The 26701-nt window shown below is 41.2% G+C and overlaps 1 protein-coding gene across 8 annotated transcripts in view; it reads left to right on the forward strand.

The window, feature by feature from the left end:
• NEK7 (NIMA related kinase 7) overlaps nt 1–22085 on the forward strand; it is an 82428-nt gene extending 60343 nt beyond the window's left edge. For 6 of the 8 annotated variants that reach the window (XM_083620350.1, XM_083620351.1, XM_083620355.1 and 3 more), the window contains 3 exons: nt 662–756; nt 6390–6503; nt 17813–22085. In XM_083620350.1, the coding sequence (XP_083476476.1) occupies nt 662–756; nt 6390–6503; nt 17813–17923 (320 nt within the window). In that variant the 3' untranslated portion in view covers nt 17924–22085. Of the gene's footprint in view, nt 1–661; nt 757–6389; nt 6504–8460; nt 9976–17812 lie in introns of those variants that run through there. The other 2 variants (XM_083620356.1, XM_083620357.1) reach the window with 1 other exon arrangement.
• The last annotated feature ends 4616 nt before the right edge of the window (nt 22086–26701 follow it).

Genomic DNA, 26701 nt, shown 5'->3' on the forward strand with positions numbered 1-26701 from the left:
CCCGTGCTTTCTAGGCACATATCCAAGGCAATTTGCCTTTGTCCTGCCACTTTTCCCTGGAAAATCCAGTTGTTACTCTCCCCCTTACCTTTCCTGTCAATACTTCAGTTACTCTTATAGTGCAATCCTATGTGTGTTTACTCAGAAGTAGGATCCACTGTGTTCAGTGGGGCATACTCCCTTGTAAATGTGTTTGATTTCAGCCATTATTATTATTATTATTATTATTATTATTATTATTATTATTGAAATGCCCCATACTTGAATGATAGAAAGCAGATGAATTGAAAAATACTTCTGTTGTTCCAGCAGGGATGGGATACTGAAAAATATTACAAGAGATTTGAAATTCATAACATTAATATTGATTTATATAAAGGTCTAAATTGCTAAATCACTTCCTGATAATTCTGCAAGTTTTATCTTCATTTTTCAAAACAGTTTATCATAGAAGTCGACTCTATAAAATAGGGCTAAGGTTCCCTGAAATGAGATTAAACTCATTTACAATATTCCTCTGTATTGTCTCTTTGTATGTTTGTTAATAATTGTGCAATTACAATTTTTTCAACCAAAATATTGGAATGTATATTGCTTGATAGCATTGTGATGAAGTTTTAAGTGTTCATTTTTTAAAATTATATTTCCATATTGGTTGCAGTGGGAACACCTTATTACATGTCTCCAGAGAGAATCCATGAAAATGGGTACAACTTCAAATCAGACATTTGGTCTCTAGGATGTCTCTTGTATGAGGTAATACTTTTTAAACTTGTACACTCACTTATTGGTGAGTGATGTTTTCAAAAATCTTTCTGTATCTGTCTTAAGATTCCGCTATCCATTTTTACGTCTATTAACCACTTGGTGATAAAGTAGCATTAAGCGAAAGTGTAGAAACTTAACCTTTCACTGCTGAGCATAATAAAATTTACATACATTCCTCAATCCTAAATGAATCTGTTGCAGAATTTTGCCATAAATTTCAGCTCAGAATGGATCATCCCCTGAATTAGAAATGATCTATTCTTGGCACTGCATCCTAAGACTTGCACACATTCCATAGCATAGCTAGCTGTGAACAGAAACCTGTCCGCCATATCCAGTGAATACACTAAGGTTGTAGTAGAACTAACACTGCTTATACCAGACTACCTTTTTAAATCAGTGTAAGAAAACTCTGCTAAAAACTGAACCTTTAAAATATTGCATTCTCAAAAGTTGCCGATTATTTCTGGTTAAGATTGGTGGGTGCAATGGGGAACTGTACCTTTTAAGAGTTACATAAGGAGCTGTCAAAATGTTTGCAGTTATTAAAGCCACAAAATTACTGTCAGATTAATTGATATATCTGGTAAGCATACCTCCTAAAAGAGAAGCAGGAAAATAACACTATGAGCAGGTATTCATTCAATCATTTTCTCATGCACATGATAATTACAGTGCCAACCTGTCCTGTGGCTTAATACTAATTATACCGGAATCAACAAGATAACCAAGTTGAACCAAATCCTTCAGGACATGCACAGCTGCTCCTAAGGTTCTCCCACTGTGCTTTACAACTTCTACCCAAATGCTCTCCAGAGAGGCCCTCCCAGCTCAAAAGCATCCAGGTGAAGTGACAAACCACCTGCCTCCATGATTCAGCAGAACTCACTAAAGCTATCCATCAGGATAAACACCTGCTAATGCAGAATTGGGATTTTGTGAATTGTCTCTTTATATCCTTGGCAAACATTATTGTTTTCTTTGTAACCAACTCAGTGCCCCTTCTAACCATATACCGTATTTTTTGCTCTATAACACACACCCGACCATAACACGCACGTAGTTTTTAGAGGAGGAAAATCCGTAGGCATGCCACCCGTAGGCATTCCCTCCATAACACGCACAGACATTTCCCCTTACTTTCTAGGAGGAAAAAAGTGAGTGTTATGGTGCAAAAAATACGGTAAACAATGGCTACCTCAAGTACCTTTTGAGATTTGAATTTTTCATACTGGGGCTTGGGTGTTTTCACATTAAAAAACAAACAAACAGTATTAGGCTCCTGCTCTTCGTGGGGAACCACTTAATACTGATTCAGCAGCACCCATAGAGAACCTAGTGGATGCTCAAAGAAATGGCATCCTCTGTGCAACTTACTGGCAGCTTACTCTGGTGTGATTCTTTTAGTAGAAAAAATGTTAAGAAAACATATTGTGCACTCAGATATTTTTGATTTTAATTTCTGATCCAGAATGTGCCTCAGTTTGTGAAGTGGAAAGCTGTATGATTTGGTTTGGAATTCAAAAGTCTTTTTTGGCTGTGTAGAAAGGAATTTAATGTAGATTTTAAAATATTTACCAAAATAATGTATTCTAATCAAATAAAAGCCTCATGGAAGAATTCCTTTAGACATTTATGTGGATCAGGATAGGGATTTTTGAACCCCTGTTTTCTCTTATGCTTCCTGTTATAAAATTGTGACCTTTAATGAAATTAACGACTGCATTTTGTATTGACAGTACTTTCATTGCTTTTTTCATTTATCATTGCAGTGTGTTGATTGTTTTGTTTTGTTTTGTATTACTGCAGATAGTTAGGATATAATTAGTGAGGTCATGTTATGAAGGATGGCAATAGGTTGATAATAAGCTTCAGGTTTTAGTGAAATCACTCCTCAGATTTACTGATTTAGCAAGAGGATCCTTGCTACGTAGGAAAGTAATTACAAATGTTGTGCTGGTATACAAGCAGGTGCAAATGTTAAGATCCATGATTATAAGATCTGTTCCTTCTTCTCTTAAAAATTAATCCACAGTCCAATTTTATTTGGCTATCAACAGATTTTACTCACTTGAAATTCATTCAGCTGTTGATCTCGTTGAATGGAATAATCCAGTGCTTCCAATTATTTGTAATAAGGATCCTATTTGTAATAATTATTTGTAATAAGAATGGCTAACCCACAAAACAGTTAATCGAGAGCGGTTTAATTTTAGCCAGTTTACGTCTATTACCATCAATGGGTCTGATAAAGTATGAGTATTTCAGTTCAACAGTTCTCTGAAATTGATTTTTTTTTTACCTGTCTAACATAAAATGCCCTTTAAAATGTTTTAATTACTTCCATGTTTGGGGCATTTGTTCATGTTTATATTCAGATTAAAGATAGGGAAACTGTTCATGAAATCTCCATAAAGGTCCAAGTGACTATGTTTCACTAGTTAATTTGTGGCAGTTGATTGGATTTTCAGCTAAACCTAATGTTTGGTTTATTTTCTGTTTCTGGCTGCTGTATGGCGGATCATTTACAGTTTAATAACAATTACTGACTTTCCTTATTATGAAGATTTTTTCTTCCAAGGTTCATTTTACAACAGGAAAATTATACTTTCAAATATGCCTGAGATATCAAAAAAATAATAATAATTAAATAACCACCCCAAAACACACTCTAATCACTGCGGTTTTAATTGATATGCAACAAAGTAGACTTTACTAATTAAAATCAAGATGCCATGCTTTTGCTACATGGACCTTTACATGGAAAAGTAGGTTTTACACATTTCCTTTATTGTTCAGTGCAGCAATTGCATCCTTACAGGGTCGTAGGTTGGTGGCTTACAGCTCCCCCCCAAAAAAAGAGTGGGAGAGAGAGAGAGAGAGCACACGTTGCCACCAGCCCTGAAGACAGACAGTGGGCTTTCGTCCCTCAGACACCCCCAGAATACTAATCAGGAAAGTCAGACCCTGGAGGTCAGGGAGCAAGTCAATCATTCTAGCGATCGTCTCAGTGTGGAGGATCAAATTAGCCTGAAAAATTCAGCTGCTGGGAGGAGAGGGCGAGCAGCTGTCAGGGGCAGCAGCGAGATGCACTAATGAACCAGATGAATAGTGCAAAAGCTTGAAAATAAAAACAGGACAGTTGACATTTTTCATCTGTCAAAGCAGGAGATGCATGAAAATATAGTATTCCTGTTTTAACTCCTTAGGGGACATTCAGCTTTTCTTTCTTTCTTTCCCCCCCTTTTTTAACACTCTGCAGCATTCAAACGAGTACTTTTTAATGAACACCTAGCGTACCAACACACAGGATCTCTGCATTTATTTTGAATTTTCTGCATTTCGTGCAGGTTCTGTTGCTGGAATTCCTGGCTTTGTTTTTTTTGTTGCGCACAAAGGGGGCAAAAACCGCTGCATGAATTACCTTGTTTCAAGATTTAATATTATGGGGCCCGTACAGTTTGCAAACCGCTTTTCTTGAGAGCCTTAATCCCTTTGCTCTTAGGGGTTTTAAAAAGAGAATGCAATATTTATGGTATCCAATTAGTGCACATACAGCTGTAATGGATTTTGAGATCCTTGCTGTAAAATCCTTGCCTTCATGTCCATTTTGGAAGATTCCTTCCCAAAGTCTCCTCTATTAATAATGCCGTGGCTAAAATTTTGCAGCTTTCCTTTGGTTGCGAAGGAGTTAAATGTTCTATCTGGAAGACCACAAGACAGATGAGAGCCATTTTCAGCTTGTCCTGTCCCTGCTGAAGCTCACTGAGTAGCACAGCATGGGCTAGCGTGTTTCACACACACTCTGCCTGTCTGGGGAATGTACACATTGTCCTTCCAAAATCAAACTTATTAGCACATGTAGAAAAGGGTGACTGACTTTGGGGCAGCATCGCAATCCAAGCAGTGCTCACACTGCTGCGGTTCAGAGATTTAAAGCGTTTGGAAGGCAGTACGAACATTTTTTTTAAAATAAAAAAAAATCCCTGTAAAGTTAGCAATCCCACCACAGTATTTGTTTGCCTTTGTAAAGTCGGGCCATCTTCAAATAAACATTAGGTGCACTAATGATATTTTAAAGTTCTTACTTTAAAGGTTCCTTGCCAAAAGATAATGTTAAATTTCTTAAGTGTACATGAAACCAGAATTATGCCTGCAACATAGCATGCATGTGAGGATTTGTATTCATATTAAATCAAGTGTTGATGCATGTTTCAACTTGTGTTTGTGCTTTCAGCATATGTGTTTTGGGTTTGGTATGCACAGAGGACAGGTGCTGCAATTCTGCACCAAATTGCATCTTGCTGAAGCCAGTTTTGAATAGAAAATTGCTTTCTTACCTTAAATTTAGAAATTACATTTTTAAGAACTAAGCAGATAGTGAAATGGCAAATTCAAAAAAGCCAAATGGTAACAAAGAGAGTAGTATATGCATAAAAAGCAAAAGGGTTAAAGTTTCTGAAACCAGCCAAAAGATTAGACTCAGGATAGATTTTAGCATTATCCTCACAATTGCCAGGGACTGTATCCTTTGGGTAATGGCCATAGTTCAGTAATAAGGCATCTACTTTGCATGCAAATGGTCTAAGATTAAGCCCTTAGCATAACCAGGTAGGGATGGGAAAGTCTGTTGTCTGAAGTTCTGAAGGGCTGCTACCTTCCAGTGTAGACAACATTCAGTTAGATAGACCAGGAGCCTGATGTAGTATAAGGCAGCTTCCTTTCCAGATTGATGAGTTGTCCAGGGTCTACAAAAGCAATTGGGAGTTCAAGCAAAACATGGATGACTCAACTTATTTCAGTGTGGTCTTACTCACCCATGGTGGTGTCCTCTGCAAACTGGAACTTGCACAAAGTTCCCAAAAAGAAGGTGGGCTCCAGATGGAAATAAATAGTTTACAAAAGTACTTTATGGCTTTGCAGACTATGCAGCAATATTTCATTTTTTAAAGCATAGGGGATCATTTAGGAGGAATATGGTCATGATCCAAAGAACAATTTAGCTGTACTTATGGGGGTTACAGTGGGATCCCCCAGTGGGATTTTAAACATTTTCCAGCCATCATGCCATATCACAAATTGGTTTTGAAAACCCTATCTGTTTCAGAATTAGTTTTCCTGTTTCCGTGGTGGTGGTGGTGGTGGGTGGGTGGGTGGGGAGGGCAGTTGCTATTTGAAAAATGCAAGCCTAGAGCAGAACTTGTTGCACAGTTCTTTTAGATTCTGATCAGAATTATCATTTTAAAATTAGATCTTTATTTGTATGGTGAGTCCTACAAAGTCAGTATTGGTGAATAATAATCTGGTTTCCGAAAGACATGTCAGTTAAATATATAAACAGACTGTAACATTACAGAAACTAGCTTCACTTGCATTAGGCACACACCCTTCAAAAAAAAAATGAAAAAAATGTATAATGAAATTAAGGGCAGTGAAGATCACAAGAAGTTGACGTAACATGTTTTCCATTTAAAAATTAAACTGGGCCTTTCAAAACAAAAAGTAGTTCCTTGAAAATATACTTACGTGAAATAATATTCCTCCTGACCACACACACGAAATAAAAATTAAAAATCACAAAAAATCCAAGATACATTTTATTTTGTTTTAATTCCACACAGATGGCTGCACTGCAGAGTCCATTCTATGGTGACAAAATGAACCTGTATTCCTTATGTAAAAAGATTGAACAATGTGACTATCCACCTCTTCCATCAGATCACTACTCAGAAGAGGTAAGTAGCACCACTCTCTGTGGTATATTTGAAGGTAGAGGTATGAGTACTTGATGAATATTGAATAGTGCCTTAAAAAAAATGTTTCCAGTTTATACTGGGATCTGGGTATGTTCTTGCACAAGCATAGCTTATGCATGAGTACGTCTTCATGACCTTCTTGTTTGTATTGTGGGCTCAACAGAGTGCCAGTTTTTTTCCTTGATCCCTGAATATGCTTCCTCAAGAGAATGGTGTGCTTTCAACACTGTAGCAGGTTTGAAGCTGAAATTTTCACATGCAGAAGAGTCGAAGGAGATGGCTGTAAGGCAATACATAATACTTTAGAGTGGTCCTGTCTCCTCCTTCTAATACAAGAGATAAAAATTTGAATGATGCTGTCTAGGAGAAACCACTCACAGTGGATTCAGAAAACCCAAACCCTTAATACCATCTGCTTCGGTTGGCTACAAATGAACAGCAGGATTTTCTTTTATTCACCTGTATGGGAGCATTGATATTATCTTGTGTTAGCAAGTGCCTTCTGAATTCATCTTCCTTTGGTGTTCTCATGAGAACTAATCACCCTTCTGATAACTTCATGGAGGAATGAGGCTCCCCACCAGTTCACCTGCCAACATAGATGTGGTCCAAAGGTAATTAGGCATTCTCATGTCATAGCCATGTTTCCCCTGAACCCCATAAAGGATGCATGTATTCATTATTGTAGGAATAATACCTGCACAGCCTTAGTCCCCATGCATGGATCACCCTAAAGCCATATAGATTACCATAAGGCATAATGTGAGTTTCCCATTCCTGACCAAAACTTTCCTGTCAAGGAGCCTAATCTCAGAGCTCAGGTCCCTTTACCAAGAGAAGGTGCTGGGCATGGAATGGGAACCCTGTATATCCCTTCCATTCTCTATGGCAGAATGTGTACACATCTTTGTATACCTGTAAAAAACACAGGGTTCCAGTCGGCGGTACAGGGTTCCAGTCGGCGGTACAGAGGCTTCTCTGCATTCGCAGGAGAGGACCATGCACTGAGAGTCAAGGGTTAAGGCCGTATTGCTGTTCCCATAGTGGTGAACTTGTGCTACTGATAATTCATTTTGATTTAGATGGTGAGGATTGCAAAATACTGATTAGCAGCAAAAGCATATGTAAAACACATTCTTGCTAACTAATGCAAGAAGACACAGGAAGAACATACTTTTCTTCAGTATATGAAAAAGTGTGTGTATGCTTGTGTGTGTGTAATTCTTTTATCTTGTAATGAAATATTCTCAAAGTTTGAACTAGGTAAGATAATAGCAGCTGCAAGCCAACAAAGAGGCTACAGTAACTTATTCTAGTTCAATGTACATGAATTAAAGATTATGTTGAAATGCACATAAATGTCCTCTCTGAAATATGTTTTGTAAGTATTAAAGCTTTGCGCTGCTTACAGAATGGGGAGTAACTTGTAATTCAAAACCTTGAATCCTCTTGCTTTCAAGATTTTGATTATTAATAAAAGATTGCAGTCCAGGAATTTTTGGTCTTTTAAACATTCTTTGTCATATATAGGGTGACAATTTGTATTTTTATTATAGTGACAATTGGAACACAGAGCGGTTTTTGTTGTTGTGTTTTTAGAAAGATGATTAGAATTACTTTTTGAGGTGGAGATTTACCACCCATTAATTTGCGAAACCTTTCCTTAATGTAGTCTTCCCAATTAACTCTTTTTTTCCAGTGGCCATTTTTAATTATTACGTTTTTGTGGAATATAAATATGGCACTTCGTACAGGCAACTTCAGAACCGGAGGCCTAGAAATACAGTAGGGTGTGAACAATAATGCAAAATGATAGCAAGAATGTCAGGGGCCGTTCTTTGTTGTGTCATTCATGCTGTCTTCCTTTTTCCACGAAGCGCATGAATATTTCACGTATCTGCATCCTCATCCTCTATTCTTCTTGACTAATTTTCAGACTGTCTGAATTTGCATTTCACATGGTAGCTGATTAGGAGATGCCGAGTGCAGCAGTGAAGCCTCAGCAGGCGGTTGCCATGGTGACCTTCAGCAGGATTTTAATGATGATGCCACTAGTGGTTCGTTGAAGTCGGCCTGCCTGGAGGGCTACTTCACTGCAGCTAAGTGTGAAGTTGGATATATGGATTCTCAGCCAAGGGGCAAATATCAAAGTCCGGCTCTGATAGAAGGTCTTGGTACTGGGAAAGAGAAATAAGATTCCACCTTTCTTTTTATTAACTTAGTTTGCATAGTTCCAAGTTAGGAAGGGGTGGATGGAATCACATACACACACACACACCACAAAACAGCAACAACAACCATGTTGTATATTTTCCCCATGCACAAACAGGGATATTTACATTAACACCCTTAAAAAAAATCATTTATCCATCCGACGGCACTAAAGAAAGCAAATTGTGCTGTTCCATTAATAAATAATTTCTTAAGAAAAGAAGTGGCCTTCGGAGCAGAAGGAGTTGCTTTGAACCCGTTGTCCCTTAAAAATCATGTGTGGTATAAAACATTTTTTTATGAAATATATTTTAAGATTTTCCCCTCTGCCTCTAATAATATAGTTTTAATTGTGAAAGTCTTGTTTAGAACTGCAGAGGAGGAACTAGGCTAAAGTGTGTCTGCCAGACTACAGCAGCAGCATCCTAAAGACTTCTCGAAAATTTAGACTTCAAACCCGTTATCCAGGTTGAAAAGTGCACTTGGTTGAGCTGCTGAGTTCAGGGTTCACTGAACAACGAAATCCGCTTGAATTTTTTATGCGAATAAATTTTATGAAGGAATAAAATTACTTTGCATCAGCTTCTGTCTGCTTTCATAGAAGAACATTTAAAAAAGAAATAAACCCTTTAACCACAGAAGAGTACTCTTTAAGATCAGTTTCTAAAACATATACAGTTTTTTTCTTTCTTTTTGGCAGTGAAATCATCAGTTGCTTTCGTTTTTTCAGGGTTCTGGATCTGATGTGTGTGCTTGTGTTAATACAAACCCTTTTGGTCTGCTAGCACCCTTCTTCACATGCCATGACAGTGCACAGCGTTTGCATACTCAGTTGTGGCAATGCTACCTCCTTCCTTCTCTGAACTCCTTCCTGCCAAAAGTTCGGCTGGTTCCTTAAACCCATCATGCTGACATCTACTTTTTATTTTATTTTATTTTTGAGTGGTTGGAATGTTCCTAGCCTTCCATAACACCACAGCTGCTGAATCAAAAGGATGGAGAGGTCTCATTTCAGTATATTGAAGCTTATCTAATTGCCACAAAGGTTTCAAAATCTGCAAATTGCTTTTTGATTTTGTTCGTTCTTTGCTTTCATTGAATTTATTGGGGGGGAATTACTGGGGGGGGGACCCAGTCTTTTCTTACAAATCAATGTGTTCTGAGCACTAATTTGAAACATCCCTTTTCTACAATCCTAGGAAGACATATTCCAAAGCTAGCTTTGACTGCAACAAATAAATATATAGATACAATGAAAAAACCCTACCCTAGATACTAATGAGAATTCCACTTGCAGAAGAGTCTGCCAGGGTTGCCTTTGGGACCCTTTCCTTTTTATTTTCTCTATCAATGATGATGTGGAAGAATTTGATGGCAGTGAGATTGTTTTACCCAAAGTTTACAGTTCTCTTTTATGTTGTGCTGTTCTTATTTTATCCTTTACATTGACCACGTGGCTTTCGCAATGTGGACCTTGGCAGGTGCCTTTAAATTCCTTTGGACAGTGGTTCCCAATTAGCTAATTACTGAGAACCCCTGTTTTTCAAAAGCCAAGCCATGAACCCCCTACTTTTGAAAAAAATGGATAACTATGTTAGTTACAGATAGGTAGCCGTGTTGGTCTGCCATAGTCAAAACAAAAAAATTTTTTTTCTTTCCAGTAGCACCTTAAAGACCAACTAAGTTAGTTCTTGGTATGAGCTTTCGTGTGCATGCACACTTCGTGTTAGTTACAGTAGTTTATTCTGTGAACCACCCCGAGACCCTCGGGTATAGGGCCGTATATAAATTTAATTAATTAATAATAAAATAATAATACCTCTGCAAAGCAATTTTTGGGACAAAATGTGGGGTAGCCCCTAGTAAGCAATTTTTTTTAGGTATACTAAAAAACAGACTTGGGTTGAGCGATATCTGGTTTTCAACATTGTGATATATCAGCAGCTGAACATCATGATATTCTGATATATCACAGTGTCTGAAATTAAATGAGGGGATGAGGGAGGGAGCAGTCACAGAGATCAGGTGGTTGGGGGGAGGAGAGGAAGGGGAGTCATCTCCACCCCATGGTTTGAGTGGGAGGGGGTGCATCAAGCCGCCGTCAGCAGGGCAGTCAGCGAAGATGCAAGTCCACTGTGGCTGTTGCGGCTTTCCTGCTGACTGAGAAAATCTGCTCTGCCTCAGTGCCAGGGGAAGGTAGAGCCCGGTGTCTTGAAATGAGGGCGATCAGCTGCCCTGTTTTCCCTCAGCATGAGGGAAGGCAACTTAGATCATCATGCAATATCGGCGGTGCCTTGAAATTGCTCTCCCTTGCATGAGGAGCAATATATTTATTGCTAAAGGTAAAGGGACCCCTAACTGTTAGGTCCAGTCGCGGACGACTCTGGGGTTGCAGCGCTCATCTCGCTGTACTGGCCGAGGGAGCTGGTGTTTTGTCCACAGACAGCTTCCAGGTCATGTGGCCAGCATGACCAAGTTGCTTCTGGTGAACCAGAGCAATGCACGGAAACGCCGTTTACCTTCCCGCCAGAGCAGTACCTATTTATCTACTTGCACTTTGTTGTGCTTTCGAACTGCTAGGTTGGCAGGAGCAGGGACCGAGCAACGGGAGCTCACCCCGTCACGGGGATTCGAACCGCCAACCTTCTGATCGGATTTCAAAACCAATTTTGGCCAATATATTGAAAAACCACACAGTGTTAAAACAGGCCATAAAACCTTTGACATTACCATGCAAAAATGACAAAAAATTAGCTTGGAGGGAGGGAAAGGATGGGACTGCGGACCCCCTGAGTGCGTTCCGCGGATGCCCAGGGGTCGCCAGACCCCTAATTGGGAAGCATTGTCTTAGGACATTGTTGGAGTTCTTCAAAACAGAGCACTGGGTTGTTAATGCGCAGAAGATAAAAGCTGGTTCTCTCATACATGCATTGATGACAAGTGATGACCTGTACGTGTGAATGAGCAATCGCAGATTAACTGCCTCACAGTGGTCTTTTGTTTCATTTGTTTATACATTTCATTGGAGACCTTCACATGTTCAGCTAAGTGTTGCAGAATCAAATGACAGATGGCAAATCTAGTAATTTACCTGCCAACCAGTCAATTGCTAATGATGTTCTTTCGGAGATGGAAAACATTATACATGTGTGTCCCTAGAGCGGGGTCCCAAAATGAAACAGACCTACATTTTCCCTCACCACTGTGTGGAACAAGCACTGCTAGTTATCAAAAGCCAAGAGACACCTGTGTGCTTAACAAAAGTACTCAGTATGTTCAGCCTCCCCCTCCCCTTCCATAAAGGAGAAGGAACAGGCAGATCAGGCATTTGTGTGGTTAGGCCTTTGACTCTGCTCAGGTGAGGTTTAGCTGCCTATTGGAGAAACTGCAAGGGGCAGGAGGTGATCTTGCTTGAGCACACAAAACCCTGTTAAATCAGACTAAAGGTTTATCTAGTCCAGATTCCTGTTTTCCATAGTGGCCAACCAGCTTATTTATGGTGGATACAAATCCTTTCAAGGAGAGACTTGCAGAAAACCTTTAAAGCTACAATAAATACAGTTAATGTAATATATCAGCTCCTCAAATACAATAAAACATACCAGCATAAAACCAGCAGAAATCATCCATAAAAGGTCTTGAGAGCACAATGGAGCTTGTAAGAGAGAGAGATATCCCCAACATCACTCCCCCCCAGCCAAATAACAACATTAAGATGGAAGCAACATTAAGATGGAAGTCCACAAGCAACATCCCTTTCCAGATATTGCAGACCAAGAACTGGTACCATACGGGCTATCAGCACATTTTGTGGTAATGCGTTCCATAAATCATTTGCTCTTTAAGGAAGCACTTCCTTTCATCCCTTCTGAACTTCCCGCTATTTGATTTCATTAGATGGTGCAGAGTTTTAATATTATAAGAGAAAGGAAAAAACCAAACGTTTACCTCTTATGTATGTTTCCTAAACCATGCATAATTTTAGACACTTCTGTCATGCCTTCCCCATTACTTTCCTTTTCCCCCTAACCTAAAAAGGCCCAGACATTGTACCATGTCCTTGAAGGAAAGATGCTTCAGCCCACTGATGTTATTGGTTAAGCATTTCTAGACCTTTTCCAGCTCTACAGTGTCACTTTTAGAGATGTGGCAATCAGAACTGTGCACACTATTGTGCAGCAGAAGTATGGCCGTTCCACAGATTTGCATTGGACTATTACACTACTGGTAGTTTCCCATTGGCTTTCTCAATTACTTCTGGTATTGAATTTGCATTTTTGGCGTTGACCCTTATAAGTATGTGACTATTGGCTCAGTCTTCAATTCAAAACACTTTTTCCCTTATGAAGTATGTAGCCAAACACCTGTTAGCTTCAGATCAAGACATTTATCCTATCAAAAACCAGATGATCAGAGCCTTGTAACTTTAGCTGCTGTTCTTACACTTGTACCGGTAGGAAAATAAGTAGACAGACTTTCTTCTTATGCCCAGCAATATTCTGCTTTTGTATTGGTTCAAAGTTCAGTAGGCTTCTAATGAAGATACATACACCGTCATGTGAAAGACAGCAATCCCATGACTGCAATCACGGAGCAGGAACTCCGACACACACCCCAAACAACTGGATGTGCATGGTTTTCTTCAGAACTTTTGAATTACTATTCTGAATGTCAGGTTGGTTCTTTTCCAGGCAAAGTCTCTAATTTTACTCAGAATCACAATATCATAACTCACAAATCCCCACAGAAGTTGTTTCCCTCCGCATCCTGAGTGGACAAAATAGTCTCTCTCTCTCTCTCTCTCTCTCTCTCTCTCTCTCTCTCTCTCTCTGTGTGTGTGTGTGTGTGTGTAGTACATCTTAGTGATAAAACACATGTGTTACATGCAGAATGCTCTGTAGGTTCCATTCTGTCATGAATGGCAATGTCTTCAGTCTTAGAACCGAGAGGGCCACTGTCACTTGGAATAGAAAGTTTGGGGCTAGATGGCCAATTGTCTAACCTGACATGAGGCAGCTTCATATATTAGTATGCTTAACAGTTGTGTGCGGGGGTGTCAGGGACTGGGCAGAGGAGGAACTATGGAGACCGCCTCCCCAATCTGACCCTTCCTGAGAAGAAGACATTACAACAGGGGTTTGAGGGAGGTCACAGCTCAGAGGAAGATGAGGGGAAATGTTGGGAAATAATGGGAGAGGAGGAGGAGGCAGAGCCGGAGCAGCTGGCTGACATGTTACCACTAGAAAGTATTCCAGACCCGCCATCTCCCAGAACCTGGAGAGCCTTAAAAGTAGGAGAGCAAAGAGCTCAAAGACAGATGGCCCTAAGCGGCAACTGTCAAGGGGGTGGTGCTGTTGACCCTCTTGTGGGAGAGAAGGGCCATGGAGATTTACTCAGGACAGCACCATTATTCCAAAAGGTTGCATTCCCAAGCCTCTCTCTGTAAATATTGAATAAAAAGCAGATGGTAAGGACTTTTCTTATCCATTTCTGGCAACCTGCCGTGGGGGTTGGTTCCTCTGCCGCCTGACAGGGGGAGGGTGAAATCAGACCCTTAGTAGCATCTTTTTAAGGAGTAATACGTTAGGTGAATACCTTCTGCTTAGGAATAAGCAATGTTTCTTTCTGCTTTAAATCCAAGTTCTCCGCCATCGCAGGCGTTTCCAAACACTGGCTTGCCTGTGTCAGCCTTTTTTTTTTTTGGTCCCTTTTTATGACTTGAGGGACACTGAGTCCCGTCCCCCCACCCTTGGAGTCTGACAAACCTGTTAAAGTAAAAAGAAATGTGTCCCGCTGCTCCCCACTACCAGGCTAAGCTCCAGGCAAAATACTGTCATTGTGCTAAGTTCACAGAGGAGGTTAAGGGGAATAAGCCGAGCCGAATGAGACTGCTGCTCAGAGATGCAACAGGAGCCTTCCCAGTCTTAGGTACTGTCCCAGTCTGCCTTTCGTAGAGCATGCTGGTCATCCCATACCAGACTAGAATATATTGCTGTCCTGACATCTCGGCTCAGCCTAATTCACATTAGCATCCCCCAGGTCAGCTGAATGCAATGGATGCTACTAGCTCCATATTAAATAGGGAACCTTCCCGACTTTATGGAAATGGATATTCCTGACAATAGGCAAAGGCATTGCAATCCCGTATTCAGCAAGAAGTCATTGTCTTTCCACACACCTTAGAAAAGAACATTCTGTGTTTTGTGCTTTTAGGGAAGATGTTTCATGGAAGTAATGTGCATCGGGCAATAGGGTGGGAGCCGTTTTTTTCAGCTTTGACAAATACTTCAGAGTTCATACTTAGAAAGATTTAAGGGGAGTCTGCCCCGATCACTTTCTCTCCTGTAGAGCTCATGGCATCTACCCAAAGTCTCAGTTTCTTCTGCAGTTTAGATGCCAGGTTTGGAGCTTCATCCCCAGCCCAAGTCCGTGTTTAAGATATTCAAAATAGGAGTAAGCAGCGGCTTATTTTTTTCCATTTCCGTGCTGCTGCTTCAGCATAAACCAGCCATCTTGATCAGCAGGAAATAAATACATTCATATACATATATACAGCTTCCCCTTGCAGACTTAGGATATCTAGATTATAGGAAACGTTCCTGATATGCATTAATAATTAATAATTATGAATAAATAATTTTACACTTTACCTTTTTTTTTAAGGAACCCCTGACACTTTTCAATTTGTCCTACAACATTAATTTTTCACATATATATTTCCTCTTCTGCATAGCAGCCTACAAGCAGCAGCCCATCAGTAGATAAAATACCTGTGGCATGCGTGAAATACTACAAAGTTCCTTCAGGATCTGCCCAAAAGGGTTCTCTTTGCGGAGCTGAAACCTTCGTTTCTCAGAAATCTCTTGCCTGCCTGCCATGTAAGCAGTCTGCAAAGCGTTCAGCCATTGACTGCCTCTTAGCTAAGCTTACTAATACACTGCTCTTGTCGGCTGCAATATATCACCAACCCCTTGCATCTTCCTGTGGCAGATCATGTAGCTTTCCTATTGCATCTTGGGTCATCTCCTTCTGGATTTGTGAACTTTGAAGTTAAGCCTCACTTAAACTGAACGCGCACTCTTAATAACAAAGAACATGCATCCCCATAGGACTATTCCTTTATTTTGCAACTCTACGTTGAAAATGGAAAGTGGGGCAGTGGGGGGTGGAATTGATTTCATAGAAGTCTGGAGTCCCATTTTAATATATCTGAGATAAAAGTTTTCCACATGCTAGGCACAAGGTAAAAGAAAAAAAAAAGAGATTAAGAATGCAATCCTATTCATTCATTGAGTTCAGTGAGACATACTTGAAGGTAAGTGTGCATAGGATTGCAGCTTCCTTTTCAGTGACTTCCATGGTGAGATTAATGTAGAAGTGAATTTGAAGTATCCCACACACATTGACCTTGCAGTTTTGACCACATTGACCTTGTGTTTAGTACGTCTTAGTCAGCAACCCTGTACCAATTTACCTGGGAGTAAGGCAGTAACCATGTATAGTATATTAAAAACCATGGGCATGTTTCATCCCCATGCAGGTAGCGGAATCAGATTCATCTGTGTGGGACTGTATTGGTTGTTCAGTATATGTTGCTCATAAAGGAATCCCTCACTGAGTCCTTCACATGACATGACCAAGTTACATATGAATCTTGCCAGAGGAACTGAAGGGAATATTCAGCTCATAACGCTTTGGGCCACAAAGCTTCATGGCTTTTGAAGGGTCTCTTCCAACTTGTTTATTCTAAGGCAACAAGTTAGAGTAAATAAGTGGCTCTAACACCTATGACTCAATACCAATGATTATAGTAATATATACTTTAAACTGGGTTGCCAGGGAGGCTAACCTGTGGCCCTTCAGTGTAATTAGACTACAGCTTCCATGGTTTCTACTCATTGGCCATGTGGGCTGGGACTGCTGGGAGTTGTTGTCCATCAATATCTGGAGGGTCATAGGTTAGCCACTCCTGCTGTATGCATTTTGTTGTTGGCATCTGTCTGTCTCGAGAGACAATGGAGTACACCTCCAGGAGTGAAGTCAAACCATTGTGTTAGCAACACTGAAGCTTAGGCATTGTGTTTGGAGGTTTTGGGCTGCCCAGACAACAAGACACCCCTCTCAGCCTTGCCAATGTGGTCCACTGAGAGCCAGTGTGGTGTAGTGGTTAAGAGCGGTAGTCTCGTAATCTGGGGAACCGGGTTCGCGTGTCCGCTCCTCCACATGCAGCTGCTGGGTGACCTTGGGCTAGTCACACTTCTCTGAAGTCTCTCAGCCCCACTCACCTCACAGAGTGTTTGTTGTGGGGGAGGAAGGGAAAGGAGAATGTTAGCCACTTTGAGACTCCTTAAAGGGAGTGAAAGGCTCCCGCCTTATCAAATCCAAACTCTTCTTCTTCTTCAAAAGAAAAAGCAATACATTTGGCACCAGCTTGGCTGCAGAAGTTGCTGGAAAGAAGTGTACAAGTCGTCTTAGAGACTCCATTTCAGATTTGTTAGGCTTTACTCCTTAGCCTGTTCTTCTCCCAAAGATGTCCCGCAAGGTGCCAGAGGTTTAGGATCAGAGTTTTCCTTTTCCTAGATGGGCCACCTTCTCAGGTTAATGAGCCCCACCTCTACCTTTCACTTCCCTCTATAGCACGTGTAGAAACCACTTCCTTGACCATTGGACTCACTATTGGTCTCATCCGCTCACCACCAGAGCTTGTCTTCACATGTAGGGGAAAGTCCCTAACTCTGAGGGTTTGAGACGCAACAGCTACCCTCACCTGGTTTACCTGACCAATCAAAGCTGTTTCCCAGGGAAACAGCTGACAGCTTATAGGTGCCACATGTTAGAACTGAGTGCAGGGTGGGGACCAAAGGTGGACAAACTACCCCAGAAGGTGGTACTACCCTTCCCCTATCCCCCCCTACACCCCTGCGTATGCATCAGTGCCACACTATTGTAGTTTTCCAGTACTCCTAATTGAAGTTTGGAGGAGGGAGAGATGGACGGCCCTAATAACTTTGTCACACAGTGCTTTTTTCTTTTCTTTTTTTGTTCCTCATGTCCATAATATTCTTTTCCCTCCCCAGCTGCGACAATTAGTTAATATGTGCATCAACCCAGATCCAGAGAAGCGACCGGACATCACCTATGTTTATGATGTAGCAAAACGTATGCATGCACATACCGCCACCAGCTAAGAGACTTGGCAGCTTACGAAGAGAAAGGAAAAAACAACAAACCCACCGGAATCATTCAAGTATTGTTGTGCAAAACCTCTTCCACCGTTTCTCCCATTTGTCTGCGTCACCTAAAGTTTAGTTACATGCAATGAGAATGTTTAGCAGTTTTGTCACAGAGTTAATAACCTAAAATGAAGTATTTTTTTAAAAAAAATGTTTTAATGGAAAACATGGAACAGTTCTAAACATGACAGAATAAGAAAATCGGCAATCCTTTCTGACTTCTGAAAGCTGCAATTTCACACATATTTCTACATAAAGAGCAATGATTTTACATGGGAATAATATTTTGCTCTACGTATCAGTTGCGGTTTTGCATATGAGCACAACAGTGGACTCCTTAAAGGAATACTGTTGAAACTGCTCCTCAGTTGTTTTCAGTAATGTGTGGAAGTGATGAATCAGCACAAATTGGTGAATTTATTGTTCATTAGTGAATATATTGTTCCTTTTCCCTAGAGGCAATTAATTAATTAATAGGATTTTATTTTATTTTTTAAAAAAGGAATTTTGCAGTTTACGGTTTTCCTCATCAAGATAAATGTAGATAGAAACCATTTTATTTGCTGTTGAGCTTTGATGCAGCCACTGAATGTGAAAAAGAATTGGTTTTATTTTATTTTTTTCTCAGAAATTGTCCAACACTGAAAAAAGAATAAATCTGGTCAGCTGTTGTTGTTTTTAAAATCCTTGTACAGTACCTTAACCCCTGCTCCTAAAACTTGATATCATGTATTTGTATTATGCTGTGCCTTGCTGCTCCAAGCCTCTGGGCGAACAGAAAAGAGTGGTGTATTTGTACAGGGCCTAGGATTCTGAAAGCATCACTGCCACAATCTGTAGGTCTCAAGATGGCGCTCCACAAAGTTAAGCATTTGCAAATCCCTTTTCATTCAGTGGTGGATTGCTAAGCAAGTCATATCAATGACAAAGTGCCTAACCTGGGCTGAATTTATCCAGATAATCTTTCATGCTATATATTGACTTAGTTTTAAAGGCTAGTTCAGCCTTCCCCAGGCTGGTGCCCGCCTAATGTTTTGGAGGACAAGTCCCATCAGCCAACAAGGTAATCCAGGCTGAGACAGGTGAAAGGTGTAGTCCAAAATATGCAGATATTGCCAGACTGGGGAGGGCTGGGCAAGTTTACACCCAGCAACATTCAGTGTAAGGTACACATTATATAAAATGGCCAAATGCTTGGAATGTCCTAAGTATGGCATCTTCTCCTTGCGCTGATGCTCCCAGCGTGAATCAGAGGACTCTTTTCTTTTCCTTTTTACACCACTGCAAACCAGCAACAGGAATGGGTTTTGGCTGCCTAGAGTCGAAGCTTCAAAGGAATAGGCAATCTTTGTGGCAGCCAGTCATTGATATGAATTGTCCGTTACAATGCAGACATCTGCTTCCTAAATAATTTATGTGTCTTAGAAGGGTATTTTGTTCCCCGAAAACGTTCACTTGAGATTTTAAAAAGAGAGTTTTCTTCTTTTCTTTCTTTCTTTCTTTTTTTGCATTAGCTTATATTCCAAAGCGAAATTCATAATTAATTGAATAAACATTCAAGGCCCTGAACGGGGTATTTGTTGTGGAGCATGGAAGCATTATGTTGTAGCTACAAGTGTTGTTTTACATAGTCCTTTAAAATCCTGACCGAACAGCCTGCAAATCTATGAAGTGTCAAAGTGGGTTGTTACAGGAGTTGACAGGTAGAATTTTAATCCCACTGTGACACATTTATCTCTGAGAACAAACAATAAACCATACAGTATTTTTTGTGTGCACATTAAACCAACAAATTTTACTAATTCACTATGCAGCCATGTGCAGTTAGGCTCATCAGCAGAAAACTATAAAATGTAAATGCAACCTGCACTCCTCAGGAGGCAATGCCTAACAGTGAAGCCAGGCATGGCATTTTGGAGAATCTGATACGTGGCAGTCGCCTGACACGGAGCAGAGCCAAAGGCAGGTTTGGCTTCTGTAATCAAAACTGCTGCCTTCCACCATTGGGTAAGACGCATCTGTGGGGAGACGTGGGTGCAGTGAGTAAGTGGCAACAGTAGCAAGCAGCTAGGCCATGGCCAGATCTCCCGGCTCCTAACCACAAAGCAAAATGGAAAGCTTTACTAAGTCCCTTCATGGGTTCCTGTGCACAGTTGGTGGGGTGCATTTGGCTTGGTGGACACCATTTAGGCAGGCCTAATCCAGAACTTTTTAAATTGTTCGTGTCATGCCACTTGAATGTCCACAGCAATAGTGGGATCCACTGTGCACCCAGTCTCCTAGATCGGGGTCCTAGCACAACATGGGTTTGCATGGAGCCATGATTGAGCAAGTTGAAATGATGTCCTGCTGCCTTAGCCTACAAAATTCAGAAGGTCAATGCAATATGAACACTTCCGTTAGGATGATCTGTAATACTTTTCTTTTTTCACCCTGAATGAGGCTAAAAATAGGTTTGCTAAAAAGAGCATAGGACAACCTCTTGATCCTCGTTACCAATTGCTACTATGCAAAAGTATTCCAGCCTTTCATTAAGTCTGTTTCACCCCATCTCCCTCCACCTACTTTTAGGTCATTTTACAGGTCCGATGGAGAAAGACTGCTATGTTTAACATAGTAATATGATTTTCATCAGGTGTTTTGCATGTTTAGTCGGATGTCGCACTGAATTCTGTAGGTCTTACTCCCAAGTAAGTGGCACAAATTGCAGCTTTGTAAATTTCACATGTGTACCTTATTACAAAATGCATGCTTTTGGGAAGCCAAAACATGCTTCTAGAAGAAAATAGTGTTGGCGATAATTATGAAGCTTGCTAAGCTAATATGCCTACCGAATAAAGGTGTTTAAAAAATAATAACAATAAAAGAAATACTTCCAGTGTTGATAATGTAAGATGCATTCTGTCGAAGGACCAATTAAGTTGATTTCAGAAGCCAGCAAAAAGAACGTCTCTGATGAGATGCTTGGTAAGCTTACGTCATATTAAGAAGGTCAGGTTGGGCACTGATGCCATTCAGGCGCTCTACAATGGCAAAACGATTTGCTACGCCACACAAATTCAATGTAATGAAGATAGCTCTGCCAGTAGATCACTTGAGCAGCCTGTTCATAATCTCTTCTGCTTGCCAGGGCTTCTAGGACTTGGAAGCAACCAAAGGGTAAATATGAGAATCCCACTTAACAAGTTGCAGTAAAAGCTAGGGAAGAAAAAGACCTATTCATAAGTCCCTAGAAGTGGCATGCCTTCTCTTGCACTGTTCTGGTAACACTGGAAGGATGACATTATATATTTCAGGTTGGCAAGGTGGAAACTTCCCATGTTGGTATCGCCAGCCACAAGCAGAAGCATGTCTTCCTTTAAATGCTACTGGAGCAGTCAAAACTGATGAACAAGCTACAGTTCACACTTTGGTTTTCCCTCCATCTGTGCAATATCTCATCTTGCTCTCATTAGCTCCCTTCATAGTTGATAGTGGAAAGGAGATGAAGTTACGTGACTTCGCTTCTACAAAACCTGGTGCTTGTTAATGTGTGTAGAAGATAGTGGCAGGGCGGATGGATGGCTTGGCAGTCTGCCGAATCATCTTACCCTGTTTGCCTGGTTCCTTGCCAGGTATCAGAAAGTGGAAGGGTTGAGGAAAAGAGTCGAAAGAAAGCTAGCCACAGACAGTATAGGTTCAGGTGTAGCAGAGGTGGAATTATTTTCACTGGAACTTCATTCTATCCAAGCTCAGTTCTAATCAAAGGCCAGTCTACGCTTCCTGATAAGAGTAAAATAGAACTTACTCAGTATCACCTAGGGCTAATCTTTCTGACAGTGTATACTTATATATAACGAGTTAATAAATGCCTTAACTTTATTTTCAGCACTCATGGAAAATAGACATTTGTGTAGATGACTCTTTTGAAATGAATGTATTAATCAGTAACCAAAACATGTATAATTTTCTGCTGCCTTATACTCAGTAGTACTGTAATATTCCAAATAATATTTGTTGTGCTTTCTGCACCCACTCTCCGCACAAGGAATTGTACTCTTTGTTTGGAAATCTATGTTGTACAATATCTTAATATAAAAAGGCTACACAAATTAAATAAAATTGGAAAGTGAAACAACTGTGATGTCTTTTTTTTGCCCTTCAAGGTTTATTTACAAGAATGTGCAAGGTGATGTGTTTACTGAAAATGTTAATATAAATATTTGAGTACTTGAAACCATCTTCTGTAACCCCCTTAAAATGACCACTAATTCCCAGAAATTCCAAAAACAACAGTTCCTTTCAGACATTTGCAGACAGGTAAGTGCTCTGTGGGCTCAAAGGATGCTTGCAAAGTAGGATGTTCATAGGTGTGTCCCCCCCCAGCCTTCCCCCCAGTGCAGTCTGTCAGACATCTTTGCAAGTTTCCCAATGGAGCAATGTCTTTGCACGTTGCAGATGTGCAGCAAAACATATGTACAGCAGGGGTACAGCCTGCCACTGAAGCCTGTGAATACTGAACATCTAAGTGTGTTTGGGGAAAAACTACATGCAGGGATTGCATAACAGCATCTATAGAGGCCACAGCAACTCCTCTGCCATTTGCAACGTGGCTTCTGAACAAGTTCCTCACCACCACCTGCATAATTAAACACTGAGAACATTGAACCAAGTCCTTCACACCACCCTAAACCAAGGCCAGAGCTATGTACATCCTGATTTTTATATTCCATTTGTTTGTTTGTTTAAAAAAAAATCTGTGCCAAGAATGCTGAGTTATTCAATCTATAAATTGTGCAGATTCCTCACTAGTGAGTGAGAACCTTCTTGTTTCCCACTTAGATTTTGATTGGGTTGTCCAATAGTGATTATTTTTAATTGCTGCTGCTTTTTTAATATCATTTTAAATTGATTGTTAGGGCTTTTAATTGCAAGATTGGTTTTATGGTTGTTTTACTCAGTGTGACCTTGAGCACCTGGTGGATAAACATAATAGGCAAACAGATCAGCTTCCTTTGCATAACTTATATCCTGCATGGAGAGGAATATATACCTATAATGTCCACTGATGTCCTGGCCCTCTAGAAATCTCATTTTCCTCCTTCTGTATCCTATCTTGAGTAGAGAGGTATAACTCTGAATCTATTCTCTGTCTTGAATAGAGTGGTGTAACTGGACCAAGTGTTTTCATGTACAAATTGTGTTTGCTGCAAAAGCTTATAACTGCCACTGATTAGTTGCTGGCCTGGCACAGTTAGCTGCAAATGCTCTTTGTATGTTTGTGTGTGTAGCTTGTTCTGTGTTACAATGTAGTGCTTTGGGTATACCTTTTTCATCCTATACTGATGAGATGCCAGTGAAGCTGATTGCCTCCTGTTCCATTCACCCTACAAGCTAATTGCATTGTACAAGAGGACTTGTGTGCAGTTGTGTCCTCTTGGCATAAGGTGGGAGTCTGAGGTAATCCTTCATAGTTGTGTTTTTTAAGTTACATCTGAAAAAACTAGGTCAAAAGTGATCCTGTGTTTTGCATCAACGTTCCATTTGTAAATGGCCAGGTCTCAAGTTACAAGGAGACATGTCTTTTATGAATTAAAGGTAAAGGGATCCCTGACCAGTAGGTCCAGTCGTGGCCAACTCTGGGGTGCGGCGCTCATCTCGCTTTACTGGCCGAGGGAGCCGGCGTACAGCTTCCGGGTCATGTGGCCAGCATGACTAAGCCGCTTCTGGCGAACCAGAGCAGCGCACAGAAATGCTGTTTACCTTCCTGCCAGAGCGGTACCTATTTATCTACTTGCACTTTGACATGCTTTAGAACTGCTAGGTTGGCAGGAGCAGGGACTGAGCAACGGGAGCTCACCCCGTTACAGGGATTCAAACTGCTGGCCTTCTGATCGGCAAGTCCTAGGCTCTGTGGTTTAACCCACAGCGCCACCCGTGTCCTTTTTTATGAATTACACTGTTTCAGATAGATACACAAACACATCGACAATCGCAATTCATTGTCTCCTTCAGAAAAGGCCTGTATTGAATTCGGCTAATAAAACACTACTCCGTGAGATGCTACTGTGCTGTCATGGTCACTACATCTACCTACTCAAAGCCCAAGAGGTGAGGATGGGAGTGATTCAGACCACCAGTTTCCTTGCGATGATATTTTGTAGTATGTGATGGGATCAGAACGAGAAGGTAGCACTACCCTCTGACAAATTAGATTGGAGGTCCACCTGGCTCAGTACTCTGCCTCCAGCAATGACCAACCAGATATGTCAGGGAAGGTCATGAGCAGAGCAAAATAGAAATATCCACCCTGCGCATGCATGAAAGTGGTGCTGAAGCTGAGTGTCTATTCGAAAATGTGTTAACCGTGGCCCTATTATAGTTGACACAATGGCTCCACAAGGATGCTACCTTGACAGCTGCAAAAAAAAACAACAACCCAAAAAAGCACCATATCATTTTTTGTTTTCCAAGGAAAGTGCATTTTCTCTTTCTCAGCTATTTTTTTGTTTTTGTGTTCACAGCTCCGCATGCACTTTTTCCCCTGGCATCCCACTATTCCCCATCTTTCAGCACAGCTGCCAGTTTCCCTTGGATGACTGTCTTGGTGAACACAACCAATCCATCCTCTTCCCATTCGCAGTCTTGTCACCCTTTGACAACATGCTATCTTTTTCTTCCTTTGAGGAACTGTAGTCCTGGCATGGTCTTTCATTCTTTGCTCTTCTAGAGTAAAACACCAAGTTTTTCATTTCTTTGTTTTTTTTATCCCCCCCCCTTCCATTCCAGCATCATGTTGATATTACTTTTAGTAGTTTCCTTCCTCTTGCCTCTTTTTCTTTCATTTTCTTCATTTCTATATATATTCCAAGAACGCATGCAGCATGACATTTTCGGTACCTTTAAGACAAAGAGGATAACTGGTTGATCTTTTAAGAGCCATCCTGATCTGCCCAGCACCGGAGACTGAAAGATGGGAGACCATGCAGCTAAGACAGTTGGGTGGTGACTTGTATGCCTCCTTCTGGCAACTCCTGCAGCCAAGCTTGTGCCAAACGTATTACTCAGCTTTCATTTGGACCACATCAGCGAGCCCAAGAGGGGGGTCTTGTTGTCAGGGCAGCCCAGGACCTCCAAGCACGCTGCCCAGGCTTGCGTCCCAGAGAGACCACTTTCGTGCTGCTCATGCGGCCGTTTGACTTCCCCCCCGGAGGCACACTCCACTGTCTCGAGACAGATGGGTGCCAACAATAAGAACTCAGCAGCCCTGTATCCTTTTCCCTTCATGCAGAGGGCACAGCCCTGTGTAGCCATCAGAGATCTCTGAGAATTTCCTTTCACACATAGGAAGCTACCTCATACAGTCTAGCTCAACAGAGAAGCTGAGGACCACTTCTGCAAGCAAAACCTGTGACCCAGCACTGAGCTCTTCACCCAAAGGATTTGTTGTTGTTGTTTAGTCGTTTAGTCGTGTCCGACTCTTCGTAACCCCATGGACCAGAGCACGCCAGGCACTCCTGTCTTCCACTGCCTCCCGCAGTTTGGTCAAACTCATGCTGGTAGCTTCGAGAACACTGTCCAACCATCTCGTCCTCTGTCGTCCCCTTCTTCTTGTGCCCTCCATCTTTCCCAACATCAGGGTCTTTTCCAGGGAGTCTTCTCTTCTCATGAGGTGGCCAAAGTATTGGAGTCTCAGCTTCAGGATCTGTCCTTCCAGTGAGCACTCAGGGCTGATTTCCATAAGAGTGGATAGGTTTGATCTTCTTGCAGTCCATGGGACTCTCAAGAGTCTCCTCCAGCACCATAATTCAAAAGCATCAATTCTTCGGCAATCAGCCTTCTTTATGGTCCAGCTCTCACTTCCATACATCACTACTGGGAAAACCATAGCTTTAACTATACGGATAGCCCCTTTCATATGTGGGGCACGGAGCTGTGTTCTAGAAGAGCTACATAAATAAAACCAACATTAGCTTGTATCTATATGGAGAGAGAAAGGAAGCAAGCCACTGCTCTCTGCACAGCCTCCTATCTTGGTGCTGTATTTCACTGTCCTCCTTATGACCTGAGAATTTCTCCCTAAACTTTCAAGGGCTTGACAGCCGGCCGTCTTAGGCACACAATACAATATGTTCATAAATCTCTTTGGTGGGGGGGCGGGGGGAGAATGAAGCAATTATTTGGGCTTGCAGGCTGTTTCTATTGGTATCGGTGTTAAGTTGCAGCTGTTAGCAGGCCTGTGACACCAGTTCAGGCTTCATTAAATAGAGCCCTGCTGATAGAGGCTATTGATCCGACAGCTAGCACAGGTGTACTACGCCACAATATGTCCTCCCCCCGCCCACCCTTTACTCCTCTCTTGGGATAACCAATCGGAAGAATTGACCCACTTGCCTGGAGTGTCGAGAAACCGACGTGCAGTTTGATTTCAATTGTCAGTCTGACCGCTAACCCTGTAAATCAAGTCCCAACCATGGGAGGGTTGCGGCGGTTTCAGCTCTTTGTTACATATGCCTAAATCCTAAGACGGGTCTAATTAATGGGATTTGTCTTTCAGCCCTCTGCGTGGCTGTTAATGTCCTATCAGGTGCCACCTTCTCGCCATAGGAATAAGAAAGGTTCCAATTCTACCTCCAGAATGAAGGGATAAATTGGATAGGGGGTTTTTCCTTTAAAAATTAAGGTGGCTTTTTAAATCTAAAAAATAAACATTACTAATTGAAATTTAGAAATGCATGCACTTTGATTTTAAAG

Source organism: Podarcis filfolensis, assembly GCF_964270895.1.
Source record: "Podarcis filfolensis genome assembly, chromosome: 6".
NCBI classification, from domain to species: Eukaryota; Metazoa; Chordata; class Lepidosauria; order Squamata; family Lacertidae; genus Podarcis; species Podarcis filfolensis.